Genomic DNA, 26,381 nt, shown 5'->3' with positions numbered 1-26,381 from the left:
GAAAGCGAAGAAAGTGCCACTGTCTTTTTTACGCCTTTTCATCAACAAAGTTTCGCATTGGGAGTTAAAATCCCCAAGACATCATTTAAAGTTGGTTCCGCACGCATTTAATCGCTTAGAGAAATGCGGTCAGCTTTGTTTTATAGTCCTGCCAAGGCTTCCATTCCAATCCATTCATCCATCCGGCGTCGTCCTTCATCATCATCGGTTGTAGTCTCGTTGCCAATATGCCACGTTTAGTCGCCACTAATCCATCGCGTAAACAATATAAATGTTCCGACCAGAGCCGCAGCCGGCAGGATATGCTGATTTCAGTGTGTAGTCCTTGGCTGGCGGCCCCTAACTCCCCAAACAAAACAAGCCGCCCCATTCCAAGTACACTGAAGGAAATCTTTATAAAAGCTACCCATAAAAATTGATATTCAACGCGATATACAATGAAATCTGTGGGGGTGTTAAATTTCCTTTAAAAGTGCCTAAAAGTATGCTACAATTTCTATTTTGTATGGAATTCCTTGGGTTATATGATGGTTTACTTTTTATAGCATACTTTTATACACCTTTTCAACTTTTTTTCTAGTTTATTCAGATTTGTCTCAATTTTATAACTTTTAATTCAAATTGCATCACTTTTCTAATGAATTATTATGGATTTTATATTGAAGATCTTATAAGAACTTAATTTTCAGTGCACCCATGGGCATTGTGTGGTCTTCTTTTGTTTAACTAAAGGATTTAAAGTTTTTGTTTTGCTTTTTCATTCATTTCAGCGACGTTCGTCATTCATTGTGTTTGTGTGTGTGCTTGCGTGGGCTTGTGTGTGTGTGAGCTGCCATATTGAAATCAATGTTGGAGGCGGTTTCCGTTCCGTTTTCACCCCCCACCCCCTAGCCGTTTTCTCTACGCTTCAGCATTGTTCGCATATTTTTATTAATAGTCGCGCGTTGTCTGCAATTTTCCCTTGGCCCCCAACCTGCGATTTTCACCCCCTGTGTATTCATTGCAGTCCTCGCAAAACTTCCTCATGGATTGGGAATCCCTCTATTTCTCTCGTCTTCCCCCTCAAATCCTACCCCCATCTTTGGGTTTATGAATTGCAAATGGTTTTTCTGCTTTTTGCCTTTTGCGCTTAGCAATCATTTAATATGCCGACGTGCCGAGAAAATGAGTTGTTTATAAAGCGTGAGGATTGTAATGCCTCCTGAGAATTGAAGGGGTGGGCAGAGCAGGTGGGCGGTGGGTGGAAAATGAGGCTTAGAAGGGGGTTATAAGGGGGATGATTGGGATCAGTTCAAAGTACAAGCTCATCTGCCTGTCAAACTAATAATAGCAGCATCGAAAAGTAATATTAGTGTATTTTCTATAATTTACATCAGAGTATCTTATCTATGTGTTCTATAAGTTGTAGGATTTTTAATTAAGAGAAAGTATTATTTTTAGATTTTCTTATTCCCGGAAGATATCTAACAACAATTTAGTTTCTTCATAAAATCTATTTCTATGTTTATTAACTTTGTCTTGATTGGACTTCACCCAAGCTACATTTTAATGCTGTTGCTTTTAACTGTCGTTCAACAGTTTCGTTCCGAAAAATTTGTGGAACTAATTACGCCTACACTTCTCAGCAGTCTAGACAATTCAGATGAATGTTTCCGCTTAAGATTCCCATTGCTCGAAATGCTCGGGCCCCTAATTAACTTTGCCCCGAAACTTTCACCCGACTTGGCTTTAATTAAAGCCATCTCAATAAGTACTCCACGAGCACATAAACATCTAGGCGAAAAGTTTCTGGTCAAACTTATGCAGAAGCTTCAGCTGCTCGGCCGCCGCGAGCACAGTTTTCCTCGTCTTCATCGCATTTCCCCCCCTCGGAAAATGCCCCCCTCAAATTTCACACGTTAATTTGCAATTGCCCCCGGAGGGAAAAATGTTAATAGCGAAAAACCCAACGCACTCTTTGAGGGGTAAAAACGGAGAACAGATTTGGGTATAAACTACACTCAGAAAATATCTTACTTACAAATAATACAAAATGGCAAGAAATCAAAATTAAAAACCCTAAGCTTTTAAAATCATATATAATGAGCCCTACAAGTATGCAATGTTTTTTGATATAATGAAAACTGACTACATCCTCCTTCTCGCAGCATACTTTTAGTCACCTTAGTTTTAAAAATTTTAAAAAGCTTATTGTTAACTTAGTAAAAGTTTATCCAACTTGTAGGTAATAAATATATTTTTTTGAGTGTACAATTTTGTGCGTTGGCAGCATTCAGCACTTGCTGTCCCTGTCCTTTGCATCCTACCATCTTTGTCTTTCGAGTGACGCACGAAAGTATGCAATGAAAATTTTACAATTTACGCGTGCAAAAGTTTATGAGCGTTTCGTATCTCGAGGCAGCATTAGGCTGAACTGGCGAAAAGGGTGGGGGGGTTTGGGATTGGGGTTGTTGACAATGACAAGCAATTAATGTTGCGGAAAATTGTGGCGCGAAAATGGCCAAAACAACAAAGGCGGTACAAGAAAGGAGACAGCCAGAGTGCGCAACAAAATCCACTAAACACTTTTAAAGTTTTGCATAGCCCCAGGCGCATAAGCAGATTTTCCATCCGCCCCGTGTGCATGGGTGTTTGTACAGGTGTTTTCTGCTTTCCTCCACCTTTTCTTTTCGGCAACACAATTTATTATGCCATGTCAAAATCTTTGGGAAAATGCATCGCAGACAGGATGGGGCGAAAGGGAGAGTTTGCAAAGGGTGCAGAAGTAAGGAGATCAAGAGCATGGTAAGAGTGCGAAAAACTTGCAAAAATGTTTTCTCGGGATTTAGGTATCACCAAAACAAAACCAGCTAAGTTCAAAGTGCAGAATTTGTTGTACACTGGTTTTTGTTTCTCTATTGTATATTTTATTTGGTGAATATTCAATAAAAATCGAAGTAGATTATAAGGATAACCCATTATTTTTGTATTTTTCAAAATGAAATGGTTTCAAAATGTTTTAAAATTTTAATTTTGAAAATTTTTTAAAATTTTAAATATAATATATGAAGAGTAAAATGTTAAGTGCCTATTCCTTATGTTAATATTATTCTATAAAAATCGTAGTAGATTTTAAAGATAAACCAACATTTTTTTGTATTTTCCAAAATGAAATGGTTTGAAAATGTTTTAAAATTTTAAAATATAATTTATCAAGAGTAAAATATGAAGTCCCAGTTCCTTATGTTAATATTAATTCCAAGCCAATAATATTTAAAATGCCAATTCGATTTCAAAAGTTTTTAATAAGATAAGAAATTAATTGAATAGAACTTAATAGAACTTAGTTTTAAAAGCACTAAAAATTGTTTATATATTTTGTAAGACAGCTTGCAAAAATCGTTAGACTCTCTTTTAGGGTATACGAATAAAATAAAATGAAAGACGTGCGAGCAAAAATATTTGCAGCCAAAAGTAGCTGGAAAATCAGGCAAAAATGTCATTCAGGGATCTCAAAGGGGCGGCAGACATCCAGGGTGGGCGGGCCTTATGGGTGTTGGGGGGCTATATATATAGGGATATGTCCGCCCCTTGTCGTCTGCGTCTGCTGTGATGAGAAATAGTTGCAGCTGCTGTGACATACGCGTTTGCTGCATTAAAGGATTACCCACAAAACGGGGTAAATTCGGGGGGAGGTTTTCGGGGTTGCGTTGTGTTGCTATTCGGGACGAAACTTCTTTTGCAAGTTAAGTTTTTAATCATTTTTCAGTCAGCTTACATACACATGTATATATATGGGGAAAAAAACACATTTTTCGTTTTTGGTTGCCTTGGCATGCTTTACATTCGCCACCATCTATCCATCTATCTCTTTCTCAGCCCACACTCGCCATCTCTTTCGCTGCTGGTTGACTTGTGGACACTTTTTTTGAAGATTAATCATGCGCAGCACATCAAATAAGTTGAATACGCTTAGAAAATGGATAGGAATCTTTGGGAAGTGGGTGTTGCATGTTGGCCTGGGTGAGTGGGATTTTTCTTATATTTTCCGCTGGACAGAATGTGTAAAGTTTTGGCTGAATATCATCAAAAGAAAGCGAAAAAAAAGATAAATGATACAATTACTTAAGTAGATGTATGGTAGCGGAAAACTTTCTAAGGGGGTTTAAGAGCGTGATTTGTATTTTTAAATAGTTGGGAAGTCTTTCTAAAGAACAAAAACTAATAAAATATTGTAGTAAACTATTTCAACATTTTTGAAAAATAGATATGAACCGCTTTTATGATTAAATATAAGTTCATAAGATTTTATTGTGATCTTGAAATATATACATACATATATCAATTAATCCACAACACTTGAACTTGTACAAAATTCTTAAGTGTGTTCATCATTATTAAAACTTAACTAAAAGCTTAAGGCAACATTTTGAGGCTGTGAATTTTTTCCTATCTACTTCAAGATACCATATAAAAAAGAAGTAAAGGGGTGTTTCCTTGTAGTACTTATCAACACATTAACACACACAAACTACTCGGCAATTAGCAATGCGAGGGAAAACATTAATGATGAAATATTAAACAGGGCAAAGGAAAAGCGAACTACGTATAAATAATGCAGCAGGGGGAAAACCGAGGGGGAAATGGTGGAAAACCGGGAGATGGAGCGACTTACAAAATGCTCTTTCAATGTTCGTTGTAATTCAGCCAAAAACTGCAACAACTTGCTGTTGTTGCTACTGCTGCTGTTGTTCGATAACCATTTGTAGCAGTTGCAGCAACAACAAAAGCAGCTTGTAATGCCCTCATTGAGGATAGGGGCGGCGGAAAAGCGGGGGGCGTGGCGGGGTCCCAACTAACACAAGAAACAAAATGTTGACGTCAATTTCATTTCATTTTCATTCCCATTGTTGTTGTTGCTGCTGCTGCTGGTGCATTTTCCGCCATTTGGTTGCTGCCGATAACAACTGCACAGCGGCAACACAAACAACAATCGCACCAACTGCCAAACAGTATTTAGGCGGTTAAATATATATGAACTACAATTGCAGCAGCAACATCGGCCCAAATGACACTTAGGATAAAAGCTACTATTAAGATTGGAGAACATTGAATCTTTAGATGGAATTTTAGAGTACCCATAAGAAATATTATTCGAAAAAATTCTTGTTTCCTGTTTCCCTTTTCTAAAAAATATAAAGTTTAATAAAACTAAACTATATCTATAAACTATAAAGACAATCCTTGGACTAAAACCTAATTAATTAGAAAAACATTTTCGAAGATTGTTTTATACATATTTTTTAAATATTAGTAAAAAGGATCTGAAACTTAAGAAAATATCTAAGTATTATATTTTGTATAATCCATTAAAATTAGTTTGAGGAAAGTGTCCCATAAATCGCTATGGTTTTATTTATGTTTAATATAATACAATAATTGATTACGGTAAAAACGAGTAATTCATTATGTAAGAAAATATTTTTAAAATTTAAGATAAGATTCAAAAACCATTAGAAAATCAAATCAGACACATTGTAAAACACCACTTAAATAAATAAATAAATGGTATTGGAAATAATTTTTGAATCTATGAATAATTTTTTAAAAACTTTATTAAAATGTTTAGGCATAAACTACTTCTTTTTATTATTTATTTTATTGCAAATTTAACCAAATAGGTTATGTTTTTTCCAAGTACATTTATTTTTCTTTTGTTGCCCCCGCTCGATTCAAACAAATTGGAACTTTTGCTACTTAAGAGAATGTTGCACATTCGTTACGGGACCCGAAAAAGTCGCCGGCAACCTACCAAAAGTGTATATATTAAATGAATTGCAACAATTTTGTGCAACGTTGCACTGGGCTGCTGTGTGAATTTTTCTTTGTGTGTGTGTGTGTGGGTGATTTAAAGAAAGGGGCGTGGGCGTGGCAGTAGGCAGGGGCGCCCACAAATTGAGGGGCGGAGGGGGCGTGGGCGAAACGTGCGACATTTGAAACAGAAACCGGAAATTGGAATTGCAATTTATGCTCATCGCGTGTTGCACATTTTCTGTTCCGCTCAACTCAGTTCGGTTCAGTTGAGTTCGTTTCATTTCGCAAAGGATTCCGTTTAGTTGGCTGGGCTACAGATTTCGTATCATCTGGCATAATCTATTTGGGGGTCATAAGCATAAGGTCAACACATGCCATTTATTTCCTCCGCCCAAACACACCCCACACCCCCACAAAATGTTTGTAATTAGATGGGGACCGCCCCTTCGCACAAAAAGAGGCATCCTTAAATGGGTCAACGGCAGTTTTCGGTATTTTTGGAATTTTATTTATGGTGCAAATGCGAGGAATTTATGTCGGCGGGTTGAACCGGGCAGTAGGCGATATTAATTTTCGCAACATTTGGCGATCTATTTTGTGGGGAAATAGGGGGGAAATTGAAATTCGCATTTTGGCAAACGTTTGCAAATGAAACTTTTGTAAAAGTTTTGGGCCGCAGAAATTTCTTGAATTCAGGGGAAAGTATTTGCAAATAAAATCTTGAATTTAAGTTCAGTTTTTGGCTTGAGCTGTAGGATATAATTACTTTTTACAACAGTTGAAATGTACTCTTTGATAAAATTGTGGTTTATAACATAAATGCAGAAGTTTCTTAAATCAACAATTTTGTGGAAGATAATATTTTGAAATGTGGTTAAGGAAAAATCTATATATTAAATTTATACAATATATGATTTACTTTGTTTTTTTTTTTGGGAAATGTGTTTTATTTTTATTTAACTATTTGTTTTTCTGGAATTTAATTTATGTTCTCTTAATCATCTTTAATTACCACAACAATCTTTGGCTTTATAAACCAAAATCCCCCATCAGAGCTGAGGTTTCTGCTGACTTGTTATCTTTAATTTCGTTAACTACCGGACAAACCAGCTTTGTCATTGGAGCATGAGACTCTAACAAGCCCCGACTAACAAAGCTGACAACTAAAATGGTCAAGGAAAAGCCCGACCCCCTGGCAGCTTTAAATTACACGAATGTCCTGTCAGAAATACTTAGCACCGAGCTACAAGGAATATATGTGGGTATAGGAGCTTTGAGGTCAGAATGGAATTGCCAGAGACAGCTGTAAATAAAGCAGGCGAAAGGAAAGACAGACACCTTCCGTTTAAAAAACCCGCTTTAAAGTGCCATTATTTATTGAGTACATTGAGGCCTGGAACTTTGTCTTCCCATCTCTGGTTTTATCTTATTTTTTGCCTTTGGTTTTCATTATTCGGAGCGTTTTCGGCGCATGGAACATTTGCTGCCCAGCCAAGCGAAACACTCGGGAATTCTGGAGAGGAGGGGCTCTATAGGGAATCCGAGAGCGGAGTTAGTTCCCTGCCTCCTTCCAGGTGACTTTGGGCAATGTCCTGTGGCGCATGATAAACGCAGTTTGGCCCTTTTTAAATATATATATAAAAGCTCACCCCCAAATCGCTTGGCTTCAAGTGCCCAGTGATATATAGTTTCTATAGAACGATTTTTTGTTTGATAAATTTAATAAATCAGGCGATTGTTTTGGGTGAAAATGCAATCGTTTGTATATAATAGATGGCATTTTATTTATGGCCCTGCCCGCCGGCTAATAAATGCTTATTAATAACCCGATTAGACTGGCGCCAAAAGGGATTGGATTTGGGTCCAAGCAAAAAAAAAGATAACCATGTATTACATAAAAAACCAAACATAAATGTGAAAAAATAGATTTTGATATAAATATTTATTTAATATTTTTTGCATCCTTATAAACTTTGTTGTTATTTTAATAAATATATCAATCCCAGCTTAAGTAACCATTTCTTTCTGTGTAAACAAGTCAGCTACCCCATATTCAAGATCTACTCAAACGAATTCCCAATCAAATTAGGTCTAATCGAATCAGCCACTAGGCAATCGCTGGTTCAAAGACTCCCTTGTAGGATAAGTTAATTTCAGCGTAGAAAAAATAAAAGACGGCCGCCGTCAAGGATAAATTTGTCCTTTTTTTGGGATTGGTACTCCCCCATGAAAAGGGTTTTCCAAGCCAAACAATAAAAGGTATTTTTCGTAACCGATTTGCAAGTACAAAACTCTGAGCCGAATCTGTTTTCTGTTCGCACAGATGTTTACGCGGTTTAAAGCTCGTTAGCGTCCCCGGAAAAACAGGGGGTGTGGTTTTTGGGTTTATGTAGAGTTATGTAGAGGGTTGCGGTCTGCTTGTTGAAGCATTTTGCGGAGTCCACAGGGCCCGACAATTTGAAGTCATTGCGGCCTCGGACTTGAGAGATAATAGAACTACGACCGCAAATATTGCCTACAAAGTGTGGTGAGGGGGTTGGCTTGAAAATCCTGGAAGAAATAGCCGAAAAGGGGGAGATTGTTTGCCCAGCATTGTGGTAAAAAGGATTAATACCAAAGCAGATTAGATTGTCAAAATGCGACAGCTTGCCGCTGCTGCGTGGGAATTTTCTACTCCTTTTTTTGCAAATGGGATTTCGGCTAAAACCAAAAACTGTAACAGAGTTATCAACATTTTGACAGCTCCAATTGGGGAACAACAGAATTATGCTAAAAACAATAAGCGGATTTAAAAGGGAACTAACGCATTAAGTACTTAAAAATTTGAGGATCCCCGAAACGCAGAAGGCAAACTTTATTTCAATGCCATTTAAATCAAAGATGAGTTTAAGCCGCGTTTATGTGAGTTGTTAAATAGTTATTTAATGTGAATGAATTATAAGTCATTTGGGAATAAAACAAAATTTTCGTTTCCTAATCATTTCATATGAAATTTCATTTTAAAGTCATAATTTCCACAGTAAATTAAGTCTTCTTTGCTTACCTGTTTATTTAAAAATTCTAATATCAAGCAATACTTTTTTTTCTACCAAATGGTGAACAATTTATCGTCTGCAGCTTAATGAAATTTGAAGTTGGTATGTAAAGCCCCTTTTCTTTAAGCCCCTAAATACCTTTTATATTTTGTCCATTCTGCAGATCAATCACTCACTCAAAAAGCTTTGATTTTTTTCAACTTTGGACAGGAGTCTAGCAGCTTCCACTAATGAAGTTGGTCTTCATGAAGCTGAAAAACAATTTGTAGACCAAAATATGGTAAAGAAAAAAAGGAATGAAAAAAACTACTACTACCTTTTTTTGGTTAGGCTATCAATCAAACTGCAAAGAATAAAGGGGAAAATACAAATCTTTAAAGAATCAGGAAAAGAGTTTGGGGGAATTTTCAATTACTACAAACAAAGGTCTTTAAAATGTTTTAAAAGCTTTCCAATATTCTGAAAAAAAACTAAAAATAAAAAGAGATAAAAAAGAGATATAAAGTATATCAAAAACAGTTTCCCTGAATTATAATACTAAACCATAATAACATGTGAGCATTTCGGAAATTCGTAATCATAATCAACATTTGCAGCTTTTACAGCAGAATTATGATCACAGCGGCAGAAACGATGCCAAAAAATCATTTTCATCTGCCACCTAATGGATTTGCCGGGGGCCGGAAAAGTGGCCGGAAAATTCCCCTGATATAGAGTTAAGGAAAGGAAAGGAAAGCCACAGATGCCGCCACATGTGTGTGTGCGTTTGAGCGCCTTGCCACTTTCAGTTAATTCCCTTTACTTGGTCGTAAACTTTACGCATTCACTGTAATCAAATTTTATGAAATGCTCAGACCCAGTTCTTCTCCTCCTTTTGTTCAAGGGGTTTTTCACTGTGGCTGTGTGTTTTGGTGGTGCACTTTAATGTCTTTACTGTGGTTTGAGCTTCGAGTTTGCGGCCTGTGAATGAAAATTTTGCGGCATAGATAATTAAATAATAAATTGTTGTAATGTCTACATTTGCGCCCTTCGACTGTTGCATTTGGCTCTGAAAGACCATAAATGATTTATATGCACATTGAATGCGTCGACAATAGATTTAATTTAACGATGTCTTGGCGACGATGATGGCGATAATGATGAAGCCGGCGACGCCGCCATTTTGGCTTTGCTCCATGGTGGCTTTCCCGCTTTCCCGCTTTTCCTCACAGAGGTAATTACGCGGAAATGTGGAGCCCAGGGAGGGAAATGGGGTGGCCAACATCAATATTCTTCTTTCATTCGCATATTAAATCTATGTCATTTTATATAAATTAATTTTGCCAATGACATTCAATGTCTGCTCGGGCGAAAATGGATTATGAACGTAATATATGTTCGAAATGCGGGGTAGGGGAATGTTCTTTGATGTGTGTTTGTGAACATATTAATGCGATATCGAAAGACATTGATAGAGAAGTTGAATGGGGGGAGGGATATTGGAAGGCGAAAACATTTCGTTTTTGGGGATTTATTTGCGTTTGGGGCTTACTGCTAATGACATGTGTTTGTTATGTTCAATAAATACAATTATATTCAATTTAAAGGTGAGTTGATATGCATTATATGTTCAATTACTTAAGAAAATGTTTAGTTAGTAGGTATAATTTAATGACATTTATAGGAAAATTTACAAAGTACTTATACAGTGAATAAGGAAATGATATAATAAAGAAAATATTTTATAAGGAATGAGATTTCAACAAATATTTTTTTATTTTTTACAATATAAACATAATTGTAAAGAGGTATTTCTATTATCCCTAATGACATATCAAGCTTTGTTAAACATTTTCACTTCAAAAATATTTAATAGAAATCATAATAACTAAGTGCGATATCATTTTCCATTGTTTTAATACTTCCAATTAAACTTCTTGCACCACTTCAATTTTCTCTCATCTATTTTCCGGACTCCTGAGTTGGAAAACCTTGAACGAAGATGCTTTCTATTCATGGCCGAGCAATTACCGACTGCAATTTGATTGAATTTAAATTCTCGAGCTCGCCTTGAGCGCTCCTTATCTCAAAGTCAGTCCTGTCCTATGACAACCTCCGACCCCGCACTTTCACCCCCCTGGACGAGTCATAAATTATCCTTAGATCACGCGCCAACAAAAGCGTTTCCTACACTTCACTTCTTCTGGTTCTGTAGTTTCCTATTTTTTTTTGTTGGTTCTTACGCAGTGACCTATACAATGCATTCCATTGGGAAACTAGTAGTTGTAGTTCCTGCCTTAGACCTCATCCTCATGCCCATCCCTTTTTTTCTATTTTTTAACTAGCTTGAATTCCTGGCAGTCACATGCCGACAGAGGCGCAGCGCCAAGATGATGGAAACAGCTGACATTTCACTTTCTTGATGCGATTACGCAGCGAGGAGTGCACGCCCCCTCCTGTTTTTCCACCCCCCTCCCCACTGCCACTCCCCAGTTTTTCCGGCCTTTCCGCCCACACTGCAAATTGCTTACGGTCACGTAGCAGCGGTCTTTCCTCTCGCTTGCACCCCCAAATGCCTCCTTTTTGCTGCTGTTGCGCGACAAGAATTTTTTGTGCTTCAAGCGGTGGCCAAGAAACTCTACACTGAGCGAAAATGTTAGCCACAACAATATAAGGATATATTTAAAATTATTGATAAGTCCTAGGAGAGCTTTTTGGCTTACTGAAATTTATTTTTATTGGCTCAGTTTCTTTTTCAATATACATATATTTAAATTTTTTGAATTAAAAAACATCTTAAATATATTTTTAATTTGTTTTTATTATTTTTAAAAATGTTTGGTATAAAATAAAGACTTATAGAAATTCTTGGGCCTTTAAACAACTTAAAGAAACAAAAAAAGTTTGGTGAAGTACTGATAGGGATTTTTAAAAAGATGTTAGTGATATCATATAAAATGAAAATTAAACTGACAATGTGGTTTATTATTACTTCCTTATTTAATTTTGTGCTTGTTAATATTTACACAAAAATATACAGTGATATTTATGTTTATTTTTTATATTTTATTTATTTTTTTCACTATAAGTCAGAAAAATATGGTCGAGAAAGAGCAGGGCAGTGTGAGTGCAAATGGGGTTGGGAGTGGGTAACAAAAGGAAAATGGTGCCAAACTTAATGAAAATACCAACGCGTCGTCATTTTGGCCGCAGAGAGGCTGTTGCCCCTCCCCCTATTCCCCAGGCAACCTTACCGCCCCCCGAAGCCATCCATCTTCCACCCATTCCCCCAATATGTTATTTTTCATGCGTTTAGGCGAAAGTGTTTCAGCCCACTGTGCGTAAGAGCCTGTCTTTTTCTACTATCTACCCCATTTGTCCATTTATTGGCATTTTTTGATTTCTTGCTCTATTTTCCTGGAACAGTGGTAACTCGATAGAGATTTTTGTTCTGTGGCTTAACCCAAATAAAATTTAAAACCTTTGACAAGTGCTATATTTAAGTTATTAAACCTAAGTTTGTTTAAAGAATTCCCATAAAATATGTAGTATGTGTTTAAATGATTTCAATAGCACTGAACTAAAAATAATAGTTTTTATACAACAGTTCTTATATAATAATTCTAACAACCATAGTTCCTTTCAGAATAGTTCTTATAAGATTGAGAATTTCACCTTATTAAATCACGATGCTTTTATAGATTATTAATATATCTATTATAAAAAACAACATTTTAAATGTTCTATTAAAACTGAATTTAGTTATTGTATCTTGAATACTATTTTTTCCATTTTATCAAGTATTCACTGTTTCAAAATTCTGTTGATTTCTTGCTCCAATTTCGTTGTATTTTGTTTTTTGTTGTAGCTGCTTTGGGAGAAATTTGCATATCTCGATAGTGTCATTAAATTTACATATTTAAGATAAATTTAAATTCCTTGCATGTTTTGATGTATTTCCATTTTTTTTTTGCCAACTTTTTGCGTTCCAATTTCATTTCGAGTATTGTCCTTTCTGTCTGCTCCCGATTCTTCTTCTTGCTCGTTGGTCCTGGCCCATTCTTCAAATTTTGTCGTTGCTATTGCAAATTTATTGTTTGTAGGCTTAAGGGGCCGGAGGGAGTGGCATTACAATGTTTACAGACTGTCTTCATATATGTGTGCTATCGTGGTGGAGTTTTTACAGTCGAGAGCATAGAAATAGGGATGGATAAACGATTTCTTTTAAAATTTAAATCAATAATATACAGCACAGCTTAATTTAAGATTGGTAGTAAAAAAGCTAAACCTACAAAAAACAATTTTGTTGGAAATAAATTAAAGCTTAAAACAATTAATTAAAATATGAAGTTAGGCATATGTGAAACACATATCATATATAGGGTAAATTTATTAAAAATCCATTTTATCTACTATAATATATTTTCAGCTTATGTTTTTACTAGAAAACGACTATTTTGTTGGCCGCAGCTGTCAGAGTGGGTGCGTTTTAAGTGGGCGGTGGGCGTGGCAGTGCTTTACAAGGCGTGGGAGTCGCTCTCATCTCGTTTTTTCTGTTTTAACCCCCTGTCTCCTTATTTTCCGTTGTCGTCATCATGCATCATTTGTTTAGTCCCTTAGTCCTTTGTTATGTGCCAAAAGCTGAGGGGCGGTGGGTGGTGGGTGGTGCAAAGTGGGCGGAAGGACGTGTGTGGGTGGGCGGATATGTGGTGGGTGTCGCACTTTTATGCGACGCACTTGTTGAGAATATTAATTTTATTTAAATATTTCAAAATAACACACAAGTTGCTGGCTTTACAGTTTTTCGGTCCCCTCTTTTTTATTTTATTCATTTTATTTTGCGACATTTGCGTAATGAACTGAGCTAATGGGATTAAAACCCATGCCAAACGAAAACGGACAGATATATCAAATGCGAAAAATAAAGGAAAATTTAATTTTCCAGAAAAACACGTTACGCAGGAGGTTACTTCTAAAATTCGCACGAACCTAAATTCCCTAACCTTAATTATTGGATCACGATTTAGACGCGGGATACATCTATAAATTTGTGGTTGATGATTTTCATATTCGAAGTTTCCGTATTTCCAATGGGTTTATTGAATTAAAACCCAAACTGAACTTCTAGATTTCATAAATTCGGTAATTGTATTCCGATTTAGACGTATCATACCTCTTTGGATTTTAGGTCGAACTCTCTAATAATCTACATTTATATATATCTTTTTAACATGGGTCAAAATTTTGGCCCATTTTTATGTTCGATTTTTTCGTATTTCCAATGGGTTTCCGAATTGGAACCCAAAACTGCACTTCTAGATTCCATAACTTGGGTAATTTGTTTCCGATTTTGAAGTGTGATACCTCTATGAACTTGTGGTCGAATTCTCTAATAATCCACATTAAAATATATCTTTTAAGCGAGGGTCAAAATTTTGACCCATTTTCATGTTCGATTTTCCGTATTTCCGATGGGTTTATTGAATTGGAACCCAAAACTGCACTTCTAGATTCCATAACTAGGGTATTTTGACTCCGATTTTGAAGTTTGATACCTCTATGAGCTTGTGGTTAAATTCTCTAATAATCCACATTAAAATATATCTTTTAAGCGAGGGTCAAAATTTTAACCCATTTCCATGTTCGATTTTTCCGTATTTCCAATGGGCTTATTGAATTGAAACCCAAAACTGCACTTCTAGATACCATAACTTGGGTATTTTGACTCCGATTTTGAAGTGTGATACATCTATGAGCTTGTGGTTGGATTCTCTAATAATCCACGTTAAAATATATCTTTTAAGCGAGGGTCAAAATTTTGACCCATTTTCATGTTCGATTTTTCCGTATTTCCAATGGGTTTATTGAATTGGAACCCAAAACTGCACTTCTAGATTCCATAACTTGGGTATTTTGACTCCGATTTTAAAGTGTGATACCTCTATGAGCTTGTGGTTGAATTCTCTAATAATCCACGTTAAAATATATCTTTTAAGCGAGGGTCAAAATTTTGACCCATTTTCATGTTTGATTTTTGCCGTTTTCCAATGGGTTTATTGAATTGAAACCCAAACCTGCACTTCTAGATTCCATAACTTGGGTAATTTGCATCCGATTTTTAAGTGTGATACCTCTATGAACTTGTGGTCGAATTCTCTAATAGTCCTCATTTCAATATATCTTTTTAACGAGGGTCAAAATTTTCGACCATTTTCATGTTCGATTTTTCCGTATTGGCAATGGGTTTTAAAAATTGGAACCCAAAACCGCACTTCTAGATTTAAGAGTTTTGGTTATTGTAATCCGATTTAGACGTGGAATACCACTTTAAATTTGTGGTTGAATTCTCAAATAGTCCACATTTAAATATTTCTTTTATACGAGTGTACAATTTTTAACCCATTTACTAGTTCGATTTTTCGTTATTTTCAATGCTCTTCAAACCCGAAACCCAAAACAGCACTTCTTGGTTTCATTACTTGATTTATTGGATCCCGTTCCCTGTAAAATTAGTTATATAATAATTTTTGAACTTTAAATAGACATTTACGCTTTTTCGGAGTCATCAACTTCTTCAATAAATTCTGTATTGGTATAACAACATTATAGTACACACCATAAAAGCCAAATAAAATTAAATACCATTTGTGGGCAGTATTCATATGTAGGTATTCCACTACTTAGTGATGTAGTATTTAAATATGTTTTGTTTATTTTGTAGGCTGGTGTAAAATTTTGGTATTTTAATGTTAAATACCGCCTTAAATGTCATAAAAAAATCCCAACACCAAGGCGTTTCCGTATTATTTCTAACTTTTGAGTTGACATTGTTTATTTTATTAGCTTGATTGCCTATTTTTTGTCATATCCATTTAGTTAATTATTTAAATTTCTATTTGCGATTTGCAAGAGCAACAAAATATACTTTCTGAGAGTGGCGAGAGGAGAGCCTAGTTGCCGGCCAGGCGAGAAGAGAGAGAGAGAGAGGCGAGTAACAAACGAGAGAGCGCGCAATTTGCGCTGGCTTTTGCGCTCTCTCACTCCCACACTCACTCTCATCGCCGTCGCTGTCGCGCTTTCTTCGTTTTTTTCGGCTGCGCAAACTTATATTTTGTCGTTGTAATATTTTGCACAAATATATAAATTAAACCGCGTGACGAGACAACAAACAAATAGCGAAGCAAACAAAGAAGAGGGCGAACCCAATCGAAACGAAATCGAATAACTTTCAAGTGCAAAAAGCGTGTGCCTGTGTGTGTTTTGTGTTTGTGCGACTGTGAGTGGCGAGTGCGTGTGTGTGTGTGTGCTAAAAAACAGAACGTGCAACAAGAAGCAAGAAGAAGAAGAGACGAAGAAGAAGCAGCAACAGCAGCTGACAGCCAACAATAAAACAGAAAAAATTCCAATAAGTAAGCAAAGCAGCATTAAACTAATGACAAAACGAGCGAAAAAGCGGAAAACAACCTTTGGAAGCCCCGCAAAGCAGACGTAACAATGGCAAAAGCAACAACATTTTGCAGCTCTCAGCTAATTGAAAGCGAATGTTGTTGTTTTAGAGCAATGCACTCGATAAAAAACGGAATGGCATAAAAATACATAAATACGAACGGCAGTGCAGTGCATAAAAAAGAAACAATAAAAACAATAATAAAATTAAGAATATCTAAAAGTGTTCTCCGAGAGAAAAACACATAGAGAGAAAGAGAGCGCGCGAGAGAGCATGATTAGTGTAATTATTTAAATCTTATCGCAGTGCAAATATTTTTTTTTCCATTTTTGCTTTGCTCACTTGTTGTCTTCTTTTGCCGGTGCTCTCTCCCGCTCTTTTGCTGCTGCGCTCGTTCTCTTCTGCCATCTATCACTGCCTCTCTCTTTCCCTCTCATTGTCTTGTCCTTAAATAAGCATAACACAACAACAACAAGTGCAATTGATAAAAAGCCATAGCGTAAAAACAATTTGCAATTGAATAATTTCCCTCTGCATATCAATAAATTATTCGGTGTGTGTGTGTGCCCGTCTGGCAGTGTAAAAATAGGTGTGCAAAAAAAAAATAACAAAAATTGGCTGGCTGCGTGCTATTTTTAATGCCAAAATGCAAATTTTTGCAACTACCGCGCGGGAAAGAGACGGAAATAGTGCTAAAATAACTCGCTGAAGGCTCCGTTGCAAGAACATAAAAAACAACAACAGGGGCAAAGTGAGGCCGAAAATAATCAACAAAGTTGCAAGTGAAATATTAATTACAAATTAGAAACACGGCAAAACGATCTGGATATGGCAGAGAATGCGTTAAAAGAGCGATATAAATAGAGCGGGAAAGAGAGAGAGCTATAAAGTGCAGTGCACAGTGTTGCCGAGCTGCAGGCAGAGGCAACGGGTTGGGCTATGCAAAAGAGTAGCAGAAAAATAGTACTGACAGGTGTTAATTAGCTATGGAAAAAATACTATCAAATAAAATAAATACTTGTTCAATATTCAAACAAGTTTTGAAAAATAAATCTATTAAATCAAAAAGTATTTTTAGTGTTGCCGATTTCCATTTGAAAGAACTATTATAAACCAGTGTTACCAGACTGTAGAACAAATATAATAACTTCTCTCTAATACAAGAGTGCTTTCTCCAATAAAAAAAATGATACATTTTGTAAACCAAAATTACAAAACCTAGGTGTTAAGAATACTATAACACTCCTCAAATATTTGTAATTGTGGTAAATAAAAGTTTAATCGCTGATATGATTCACTTTTTCTAATCTTTTTTATCTTAATCTTCCCGTCTTATTTCTAGTCACGAGTCAATTTGAGAGTGCTATCAACTAAGAAGTAGAAAGAGTTTGAGAAAAGCATTTTCGCCATGCATCCACGATACAGCCCGGCCCCGCCCCCTCAGCAGCAGCAACAGATGGGCCCGCCCCACCAGCAGCAGGGCGGCGGGATGGGTGGGGGCGGTAACATGAGGGGGCCCTCGAACGCCCAGCAATTGCCGCCGCAGATTCCGAGGTCCCAGAACTATTCAAACGTAAGTCGAACATAAATCACATCTATATTTAAGGCGGATAATTTTAGATTATTATTTATTGGTCAGCGATCATTTCAAGTGTTTTTGGGTCAAAGTATTCGCATCATTTGTTTGAGAAAATTAACCAAAGGGTTGATCCGAAACAAGAAAACCGTTTTGGATAAACGAAATGTTGGAATAAGATTAAATATGTATTCTATAAATATTACCCTTAATTAAATTTTACTATCTTAAGGGCATTTATACTTCTAAAAGGGCTTAAGGATCATGACAACTTTTAATAGCTCAAATATGTTTTTATTCAGTTCTATAGATTAAGTTTGACGGCCTTTAATATTCTGCAATACAGATTACTGAAGTTTAAAAGGCCCTATGACCCCATTAAAACTCGAAACCAATTTGAAAAAGCCTGGTATAAAAAGTGTTGGCCAAACATCTAAGCAATCAAAGACCAACAAAGGCATCAATCAATCAATAGAACCATGCATCAATCAAACAATCAAACGGCTCACTCGCTCGCACTCTCGCCAGTCAGTCAGCCAGTCAGTCACACAGTCACTCACTCAATCGCTCATTCAAATCGGACTCAGGCTGATGATTTCTGATTCTGATGCTTCTTTCCACATTGAAGGCGCCATTTTTGCCTTGCGGGCGCTAGGGGGCGCCACTGCAATCGACATGTGTCATACGCAGAGTCGTTCGAAACCGGGAAATGCGGGACGAAAATGTGGGGAAAATCAGGGGAAAATGGGCTGCTGGGTAGGGGGAAATCCAGGGCTAGGGGAAATCCAGTACGCATTTGAGTGGAAAATTGCTCCCGCTGATGCGGCTGCCATGGCCTGCCAATGATATGGATTTCTTCTAACCATTTTCGCCATCAATTTGCTGACAGTTGCAGTGCAGGCAGTCTAATCTCGATGAGAGAATCGGGGCAATAGTGCCCCATTATCCTCGTACCTGATAAATCATTATACACCCACCCACACATACATACACATAGGGCCCCCAAAGAAAGGACCATTTTAGCTGGTTTCCCTTTTTGCTAATTTCAATGGTATTACACATTTTTAGGGGGTGTGGGCTCTTGTGCATTGTGAAATTTCCATCATAATTTATGCATTTGCTTTCTAAACACCAACAACGCATCAAAAAAAGAAATGGAAAACACGAAATGGGAATCACACAAAGGCAACATTTGTAAGTAGTCCTCTTCGTCCTTCCTCAACTGACGAAATCCGGTTTACCTGCGTGTTATATGGGTGCACTGTAAAATGTATATCTATTATTATTAGGAATACTTATTAAAATTTTTATATTAAAAAAAATGTAATTTTATTGATATTTGATAGTCGATACATGATAGTTGATATATAAAGAGATATCGATATAGATATTTATAAATTATTTTCTAGGATTTCCATTATGTTACATAGAAAATAATTTATTTTGTTTCAAGAACTCATAGCCAACTTATATGATTTTTTGTTTTCAAATTGATTGTTGATGAAACTATATCAACAACGATTAACAACCATGTGATCGATATTTTAAATATATTTCCTAGGATTGCCATGATCTTACCAACTTATTTGATTTTAATTACTTTGGTATATCAAAAAATCAGTATAACTTTCTTATGATCTTCTGAATTTCTTCTTATTTATTCTCTTGGTGTATATGTTTTATATACGTACTCCACATAATAAACTATTCAAAGCTGTTGCGGCATAATACCGAGGGATGGGGCAGTACGAATCTGGGGCTGATGTTGCTCGTTTGCTGCGTTTTTAGGTAGCCCAATCCAATCCGCAGCGCCCCCTCCCCGGAAAGCCTGCAATCCCCCAGGTGTGCTCGCTTTGTAGGCAACATCTATTTGGCATAGTCTAATGGCCAACAGGCGTTGCTTTGGCTTTCCACGGGAACGTTCTTTCATTTAAACAGCTTTCAACTCACGGCAACAACAGCAACCAAAACATTCTGGCAGACCACATCAAAATAAAAAATACCCACTGAAAAAAGAAGAAAACTCGTTGAGGGTGTGGGGTAAAAATACGGGAAAAATTGTAAACAGTCGCGCTTAGTCAGCGCCGCAGTCGACGTCAGTTATTGTGGCTGGAATGAAAATTATATTTCGCATTTTGTGTCCTACACAGAAAAATGAAGAAAGGAAAGTAAATAAATAAAGGAGGAAACGGGCAAGTTGCTGAAGTTTATGGAGCTAAGGACAGATATATATATTCAAAATTACTTTGGACCGCACTTTGTGATGGAAATGGGCGAGAGTTTAGCTTGAGAAAAGATTGTAGATGTCGAGTTTGGAGAGTGTTTTGGATATTACATTTTCTAAAACTTTTTGAGTGGAGAAACAATACAATTTTTAGTGTTTTTCTGGGCCCTTTTTAGCTAAAATTATAAGTTGAAAGTCAACTCAATGAGAAATTTAAATATTTTAGAAGTTTCGAAAAGGTTTATTTTATTTTTTCATAATATTTGAAAAACCAAACATTCCCAATAAAGCAGTTGAGTTTCAAATTATATTTTGTGAATTTTTTCTTAAACAAAAATTAAAATTATAAGGAACAAGTACAAAAAGTGAAAAATAAAATTATTTAAGAAGGTTAGCCATTTGTTTCTTGATTTCTTTATTTAAAATTTGTTTATTAAAAAATTTTAATAAATGATTTGAGTTTCAAAATATTTCTTAATAGCTTCTTTTTATAGCTTCCAGTGTTAGATATACATTCTTTTTTTTTGGGCTGTCATTTAAACCAATCCTTTTGATAAACCAAATGCTTCAGTAAAACAAATTATTTCCCCTCCAGCATTCTCGCTCTTGCCAGTCTTATTTCCAACTCCCTCTCCAGTAATTAGGAAATTAAATACTACAGGAAATTTGCCAAAGGAAATATCATTTACACTCCTTTGATTTGCTTTTCCTACCCCAGTTCTTGCATTTACCTAGCTTTTTCCCCTTCCTTCGACTAATTTTCCTTTTGGCAATTTCTATTTGAGTTTGCTAGCCGAAAAATGTTTTGGAAAACCTGGAAAACTTGACAGTATTTGAGTTAGCGGCGCTGAAAAAGTTTGCTCAACATAATATTTATATATTTCCTATAAGAAGTTTGTGTGTTTGCCTGGTCACGTAGTAACTTGTGATTAAATTCAATGTTGACAATTGCCAGTGATGGCAGAAAGTTGTTAAGATAATTGCGACCGCATAGGCTGGGATGCATTTCAGTTGAAGAAGCTGCTGACCAGTCGGACGGATGGGGCTAGTGGGCTTCTCATTTTCCGACTTCAAAGTGAAATGCAGCGCTGAATGGCAGACGAAACGCCTTTGAGTCCTGCGCCTGCGTCGGCTTGTGGATCCTGTGCTCTGTGCTGGAAAAAACAATTTTGCCGGCTCCCTCGAAAATGCAATGCATTCGACTCTACCGAATCGTGCCAAACCGAAGTTGCCGAGCCGAAACGATACGAAAACTGCCAGGCTGAGGCCTTACTCAAAAACCTTACTCAATGAGAAATTCAGAATCCATTCGACGATTGTCAAGTTCAGTTACAAACGCCTTTTCCTCATTTTGCGCACCACAAAAGCGGAAAGCGACCACAGAGCCCCAGCACAAAGAGATTGCCTGCGACAACCCAAGCCAGCCAAGTCTGAAGCCAAAAATCCAACTCGAAATCAACTTCAAACCGAAAAATCCTACTTAAAACCTACACAAAAAAAAAAATAGCCAAGCCAGGAGCCCCCCAAAAGGAGTCGTCCTGCAAAACATCCTTTCCACAGTGCAAGCTCGCCATTTTGTGTTTTTTCGAAAAAAGAAAAGTTTTTAAGAGCCATAGGCCGGAAGATTCTGCATTAAATATATACACATACGTATTTATATTTCCATTTTCCCCGTGCGTATACGTAATCTGCGTCGAAGTCAGTTCATTCTGTCCATGATTTACAAATATATTTATACATATTAGCCACTGAGAGAATCGGGAAGTGCAAAGTGCAAGTGTGCAGTTCAGTATTATTTACAAAGCGTGAAATTTACACAAAAATATTCTGCTCAAGAACTCACTACTCCAAGTAGTCCAAGGATTCCAGTCTCTCAGCGCAACAATTGTCAGCGAAAATTCCTACGAATCTTAGCCAACTAAGAACTCAAAGTAAAACCAGAAAAAAACAAACAACTAAAAAGGGTTAAAAACTCTCAAAGCAAAAAAAAAAAACAAATATTTAAGAAATATTAAAGAAATCTTCAAAGTGAACACCAAAGCAAAGATCTACAGTATTATTTTACTAAACAAAATATTTAAAGAACTCTAAGCGATAAGTAGAGACAATAAAGTTAAAATAAAAAATCCAAATTAAATTTGTGACTCTAGCTTAAAAGTAAAAACATATAAAATTTAGCTTAATTGTGAGTGAAAAAGATTTAGCAAATTGCCATAAAAGAAAAACCAAAAATTAGTTGAAAAAGCTTAGCTTGAATAAACAAAAACCAAACAAAAATTGTGTCTATTGATGTGTGTGCTTAAGTAACCGCAATTATAAAAATAAAATAAATAAATTAAATTTCAACTTTAATAAGTGTTCAGTGTTTAGCCAATATAAAAATCGCATAACTAACTAGTCAATGTTCTAACTAAAAATCAATAAGAAAACTCAAAAAGGCAGACAAGGCTCAGACAGTCGCAAATAGGAAAAAGGGAAAACGGAAAATCCAGGGGAAAACGACGAGGAAAGCCGAGGAAATCAATTTACAATCAAACCTGCTCACCAATAGCCATTAAAATTGCGTCAATCAAGAGAAAAACCTCGCCATTGCCCGCAGCAACATCGAAGCTAGCCAATTTCAGCCAACAGGACTTTCAGGAGCAGCAGGAGCAGTCCGGCGAATTTAAGGCAGCAGCTGTAAGCCAATTGGTGGCAACAGTTGTGCAGACAACAACAGCAGTAGCAACAGCAACAGCAGCAGCAGCGGCGGCAGGAGCAACATCAACAGCAGGAGCAGCAGCGGCAGCGACACCCACAGGAGCAACATCCGCAGTAGCAACACCAACAGGCGCTACATTTCCTAAGGCCAACTCCTTGAGTCAGCAGCAACCACCACCACCGCCGCCGCCGCCACCAGCAACACCACCACCCCCGCAGGAAACCGCAGCAGCAGCAGCAACAACAAGTGTTGCCGGGACAACAGCAGCAACACCAGCTACGCTAGCAACCATCAGGGCTAGCAAAACCACAGGCAGGACAAGCAGCAACAGCAGCAGCGACAGCAGCAGCAACAACAGCAGCAACATCAACAACAGCGGCAACAGCAACAACAGCAGCGGCAGCAACACCGGCAGCAGCAATACCTGCAACAGCAGCAGCAACACCAGCACCACCACGACGCTGTACACGTGCTCCAGCGCCTCCTCGTCGCTGATTGCCCAGCCGCCGCCAACGAAGATATTTAAGACGGATCACCATCTGTGCGCCGCCTACGGACTGCCGACCGCCACCGCCGCCGCTGCTGTTGGTGGGCATCCCTGCGTCTACTGCGTGATACCTGTGCCCGTGGTGAGTGTCCTTAGGCGCCCCGAGACCCCTGACTAAAATACCAATCCTAAAATTGGAATCCACTTTTTATTCTTATTTAAACCACTAATGCATTAAAAAAAGAATAAAAATTGGTTTCTAAAAATATTTACATTGATCTTAAAACCAAAATAAGCATCTAGAAAATAGAACCCCTACAATTTTTAGAGTATTTTTCTATCCTCCTCAAAACTTTGAATATCTAACATCATTAAAATAAAAATAAAAAAGTTTTTTTTTAATTATAATATTGGTTTGAAAATAAATATCTAAAAATAGCTTTTAGGAAAATTTTATCTATCCTTGAAATATATCTACCAGTATTGAAAAAATTAAAAAAAAGTTTCTAAAAATATTGACATGTTGACTTGAAAACCCGGAGGTATATCTAAAAATCGCATTCCTGAAAATTTAAAATTTTCTTAAATTTTTCTTAAGTCTATAAATATTTAAAAATCTGAAAAGGATTTCTAAAAATATTTATATATTCTTGATAACCTAGATGGATATCCTTAAAAGATTTTTAACTGGGGTTGTTAGTATCTCTTCCAAGTCAGAAGTATTTTAATAATTACAATTATATCTTTGATAATTATAATAGATTGTAATCTTTTTGAAAGCATATAACAAAATACCCATAATTAGATGAAATTGAGCCTTTGCGAAATTTACTTTTACAAAGTCCCTAAAACGTTAGCCTTAAAACTAAAACAAAGGTAATTATTTAAATATTCCACATCATCAAATGGCAGCTGTCATGATAAAAATAAAATTTCTAGAATCCAAAAATATTTTTTTTAAAACACTTTTAATTATAAGATTAAAAAAACATTTTCTAGAGTGCGTCGTTTGCATAGGCTTCTTTTGATTTTTTACAGTCATTAAATATTGAAATAATTACGCAGCGTGGGGATGGCCTGTAGATTGGAGCTGGTATCTTCTGGTTGTTAGCCTTCTCAATGCTCCATGGCCGCCGTCAATTTGCTTATCCTGCCAGATGATTATCCTGTTCCTGTCTGCGTGTCGCGTACCGGGCTGTTTCTCATTATCATTTATTATCCGCTGCTAAGGAGGGGCATTCCTTTATTCAACGCAACAAAAAATGTACCTATTTTGCATATACTTTTAAGATGGAAAGAATTTTTCATGGGCTTTGTTTGGGGTAATTCGGAAATCAAATGAATTGTTAAGGTTGAAGGAGTCTGAAAGGGAAATGGGTTTCGATGTGAACTCAAGCGGAATGGGTTTTCACTTTTTTGTTGCCCTTTTATGATTCAAAATTATTAACTTTTTATTTGAACATTTGTGAATATTCTTTAATAAATTAGTTATAAATTCAAAAGGGTTTTTTGATGTGTATTTAAAATAAATTATTAATATTATATATGATATATTAAATGTATTCAAGACTACTTTCCTCTTGAAGATCATTGTGATGGTTTTAAAAATGAACCAGTATATTCGAGACAACTGAAATAACAAGAATGGATAAGTGTCTTAAAAAGTATGATCTTCATGTAACATAGGTAAATCGAAATGCAAATTTGTACAGCATACTTTTAAGCAGCTTTTCTAAAGATTTCAATTTAGTAGAGATTTCTTTGGCGCTCGTGATGTTTTTACTTATTTTTTTATTTTAATCGTTGTCAATTATATCATGCGGAATATTGGAAGTCCTCATCTTCAGGGAAGTGATAGAAAAATTCAGGAACAATTTGCTTACAATTTTTAGCTTTGCAATACAAATTATACGACCCTCATGCAGAGAGAGGCAGAAAACAAAGACATAATCTTGAGCTTAATAACAGAAATCTGAGGCCAGGCACCACCCACCACTCGCAAAACCAGCACCCACCACCGAAACCACAGACCCACTTCAGAACCCACTGCCATTAGCAGCGTCAGCTGTTTGTCCACTTAAAGAATGCCCAGATAATCGAGGCAACAAATGTGCCTAATGTCAATGACAATAAAGACAAATTATACAAATATTTGACTAACTGACTGACCGACGACTGACTGACGAACTGGAATGATAATGACACTCATTGTTCGTGTGTAGAACAAGGAAAATTTCATTAAAAATCCCCAACAAGCAAATGGGCAAATCATTGGCTCAAGAGGGTAGAAAAGTGGAAAACTTCCTGCGCCAGCACATTTTCTCAATAATTACAACAAAAATGAAGCCCAATGACCGCAAATAAATCTGAAATAATAATGATTATTAGCCTGTGTTTTTGGTCAGAAGAGGGGTTTTCCACGAGGGTTGCTCAAGCACTCATAAAGCCACACAAAAATGTTTTCAATTACAAATAGCCATGGAAAGTAAAGTCTAAAGAAAGCACAGAATAAGTTTGGCAACGGGAAAAAATGCAACTGAAAAATCTTTTCATATTATTCATTCATTTTCATTGTTGTTTTGAGGGGGGGCGAAGAACTTGGTTTTCTCTACTCATTGTCCATTGCCAAGAGTGAAAAATGTTTTTCCCTTATTATTTCTATTTATTTTTTTCATCTTTCAAGTTCCTTCCTTCTTTTGGCTCCCTCTGGTGTCTCCCTTTTTTATTTTTTCCCGTGCTTTTAGGGCTCAGGCGAACGAGATTTATGTAAGGCACTGTCTGAGCTCGCTGCTTTTTTCGTTTTCTGCTCATTTTGTTGATTTCTAATTAATTTTACTCGAAGTGAAAATGAATTGGCAAAATGCCCTGCAGACACAATACTAAATACGGCGAAAAAAAGGAAACCCAAGCGAACCCAAGTCAAGGAGGATCCTTCAGTTAAAATATGTGATTTCCTGAATTATTTTGTAGCTGCAATTTCGGTTGCCATTCGTGTTACTTTCAAAGTAATTGCTTGGAGATTGCTTAGCATGCTCGGGGAATTAAGTGCATCTCAATCTGGGAAAGCTATTTTTGGTAAGGGGATTTATGGTAATTGGAAACAATGTTCATAAAAAAATATGTATTTGTATGTATTCTT

General features: G+C 36.5%; 1 protein-coding gene across 17 annotated transcripts in view; it reads left to right on the top strand.

Annotated features, from left to right (window-relative positions):
* The first annotated feature begins 15,876 nt into the window (after nt 1-15,876).
* The window catches only part of LOC119553279 (protein alan shepard), a 146,983-nt gene continuing 136,478 nt past the window's right edge, over nt 15,877-26,381 (top strand). For 7 of the 17 annotated variants that reach the window (XM_037863582.1, XM_037863580.1, XM_037863579.1 and 4 more), the window contains exon 1: nt 22,500-23,384. Coding sequence is in view for 5 of the 17 variants with exons in the window: in XM_037863590.1 (XP_037719518.1) it covers nt 17,663-17,827 (165 nt within the window). In the remaining 12 variants the exon portion in view is untranslated. Of the gene's footprint in view, nt 16,217-17,596; nt 17,828-21,379; nt 23,385-26,381 lie in introns of those variants that run through there. The other 10 variants (XM_037863591.1, XM_037863584.1, XM_037863586.1 and 7 more) reach the window with 8 other exon arrangements.

The sequence above is a fragment of the Drosophila subpulchrella genome, chromosome 3L (assembly GCF_014743375.2).
Source record: "Drosophila subpulchrella strain 33 F10 #4 breed RU33 chromosome 3L, RU_Dsub_v1.1 Primary Assembly, whole genome shotgun sequence".
Lineage (NCBI taxonomy): Eukaryota > Metazoa > Arthropoda > Insecta > Diptera > Drosophilidae > Drosophila > Drosophila subpulchrella.
Note: the sequence above shows the minus strand (reverse complement) of the source record. Positions and strands in the feature narration are given on the sequence as shown.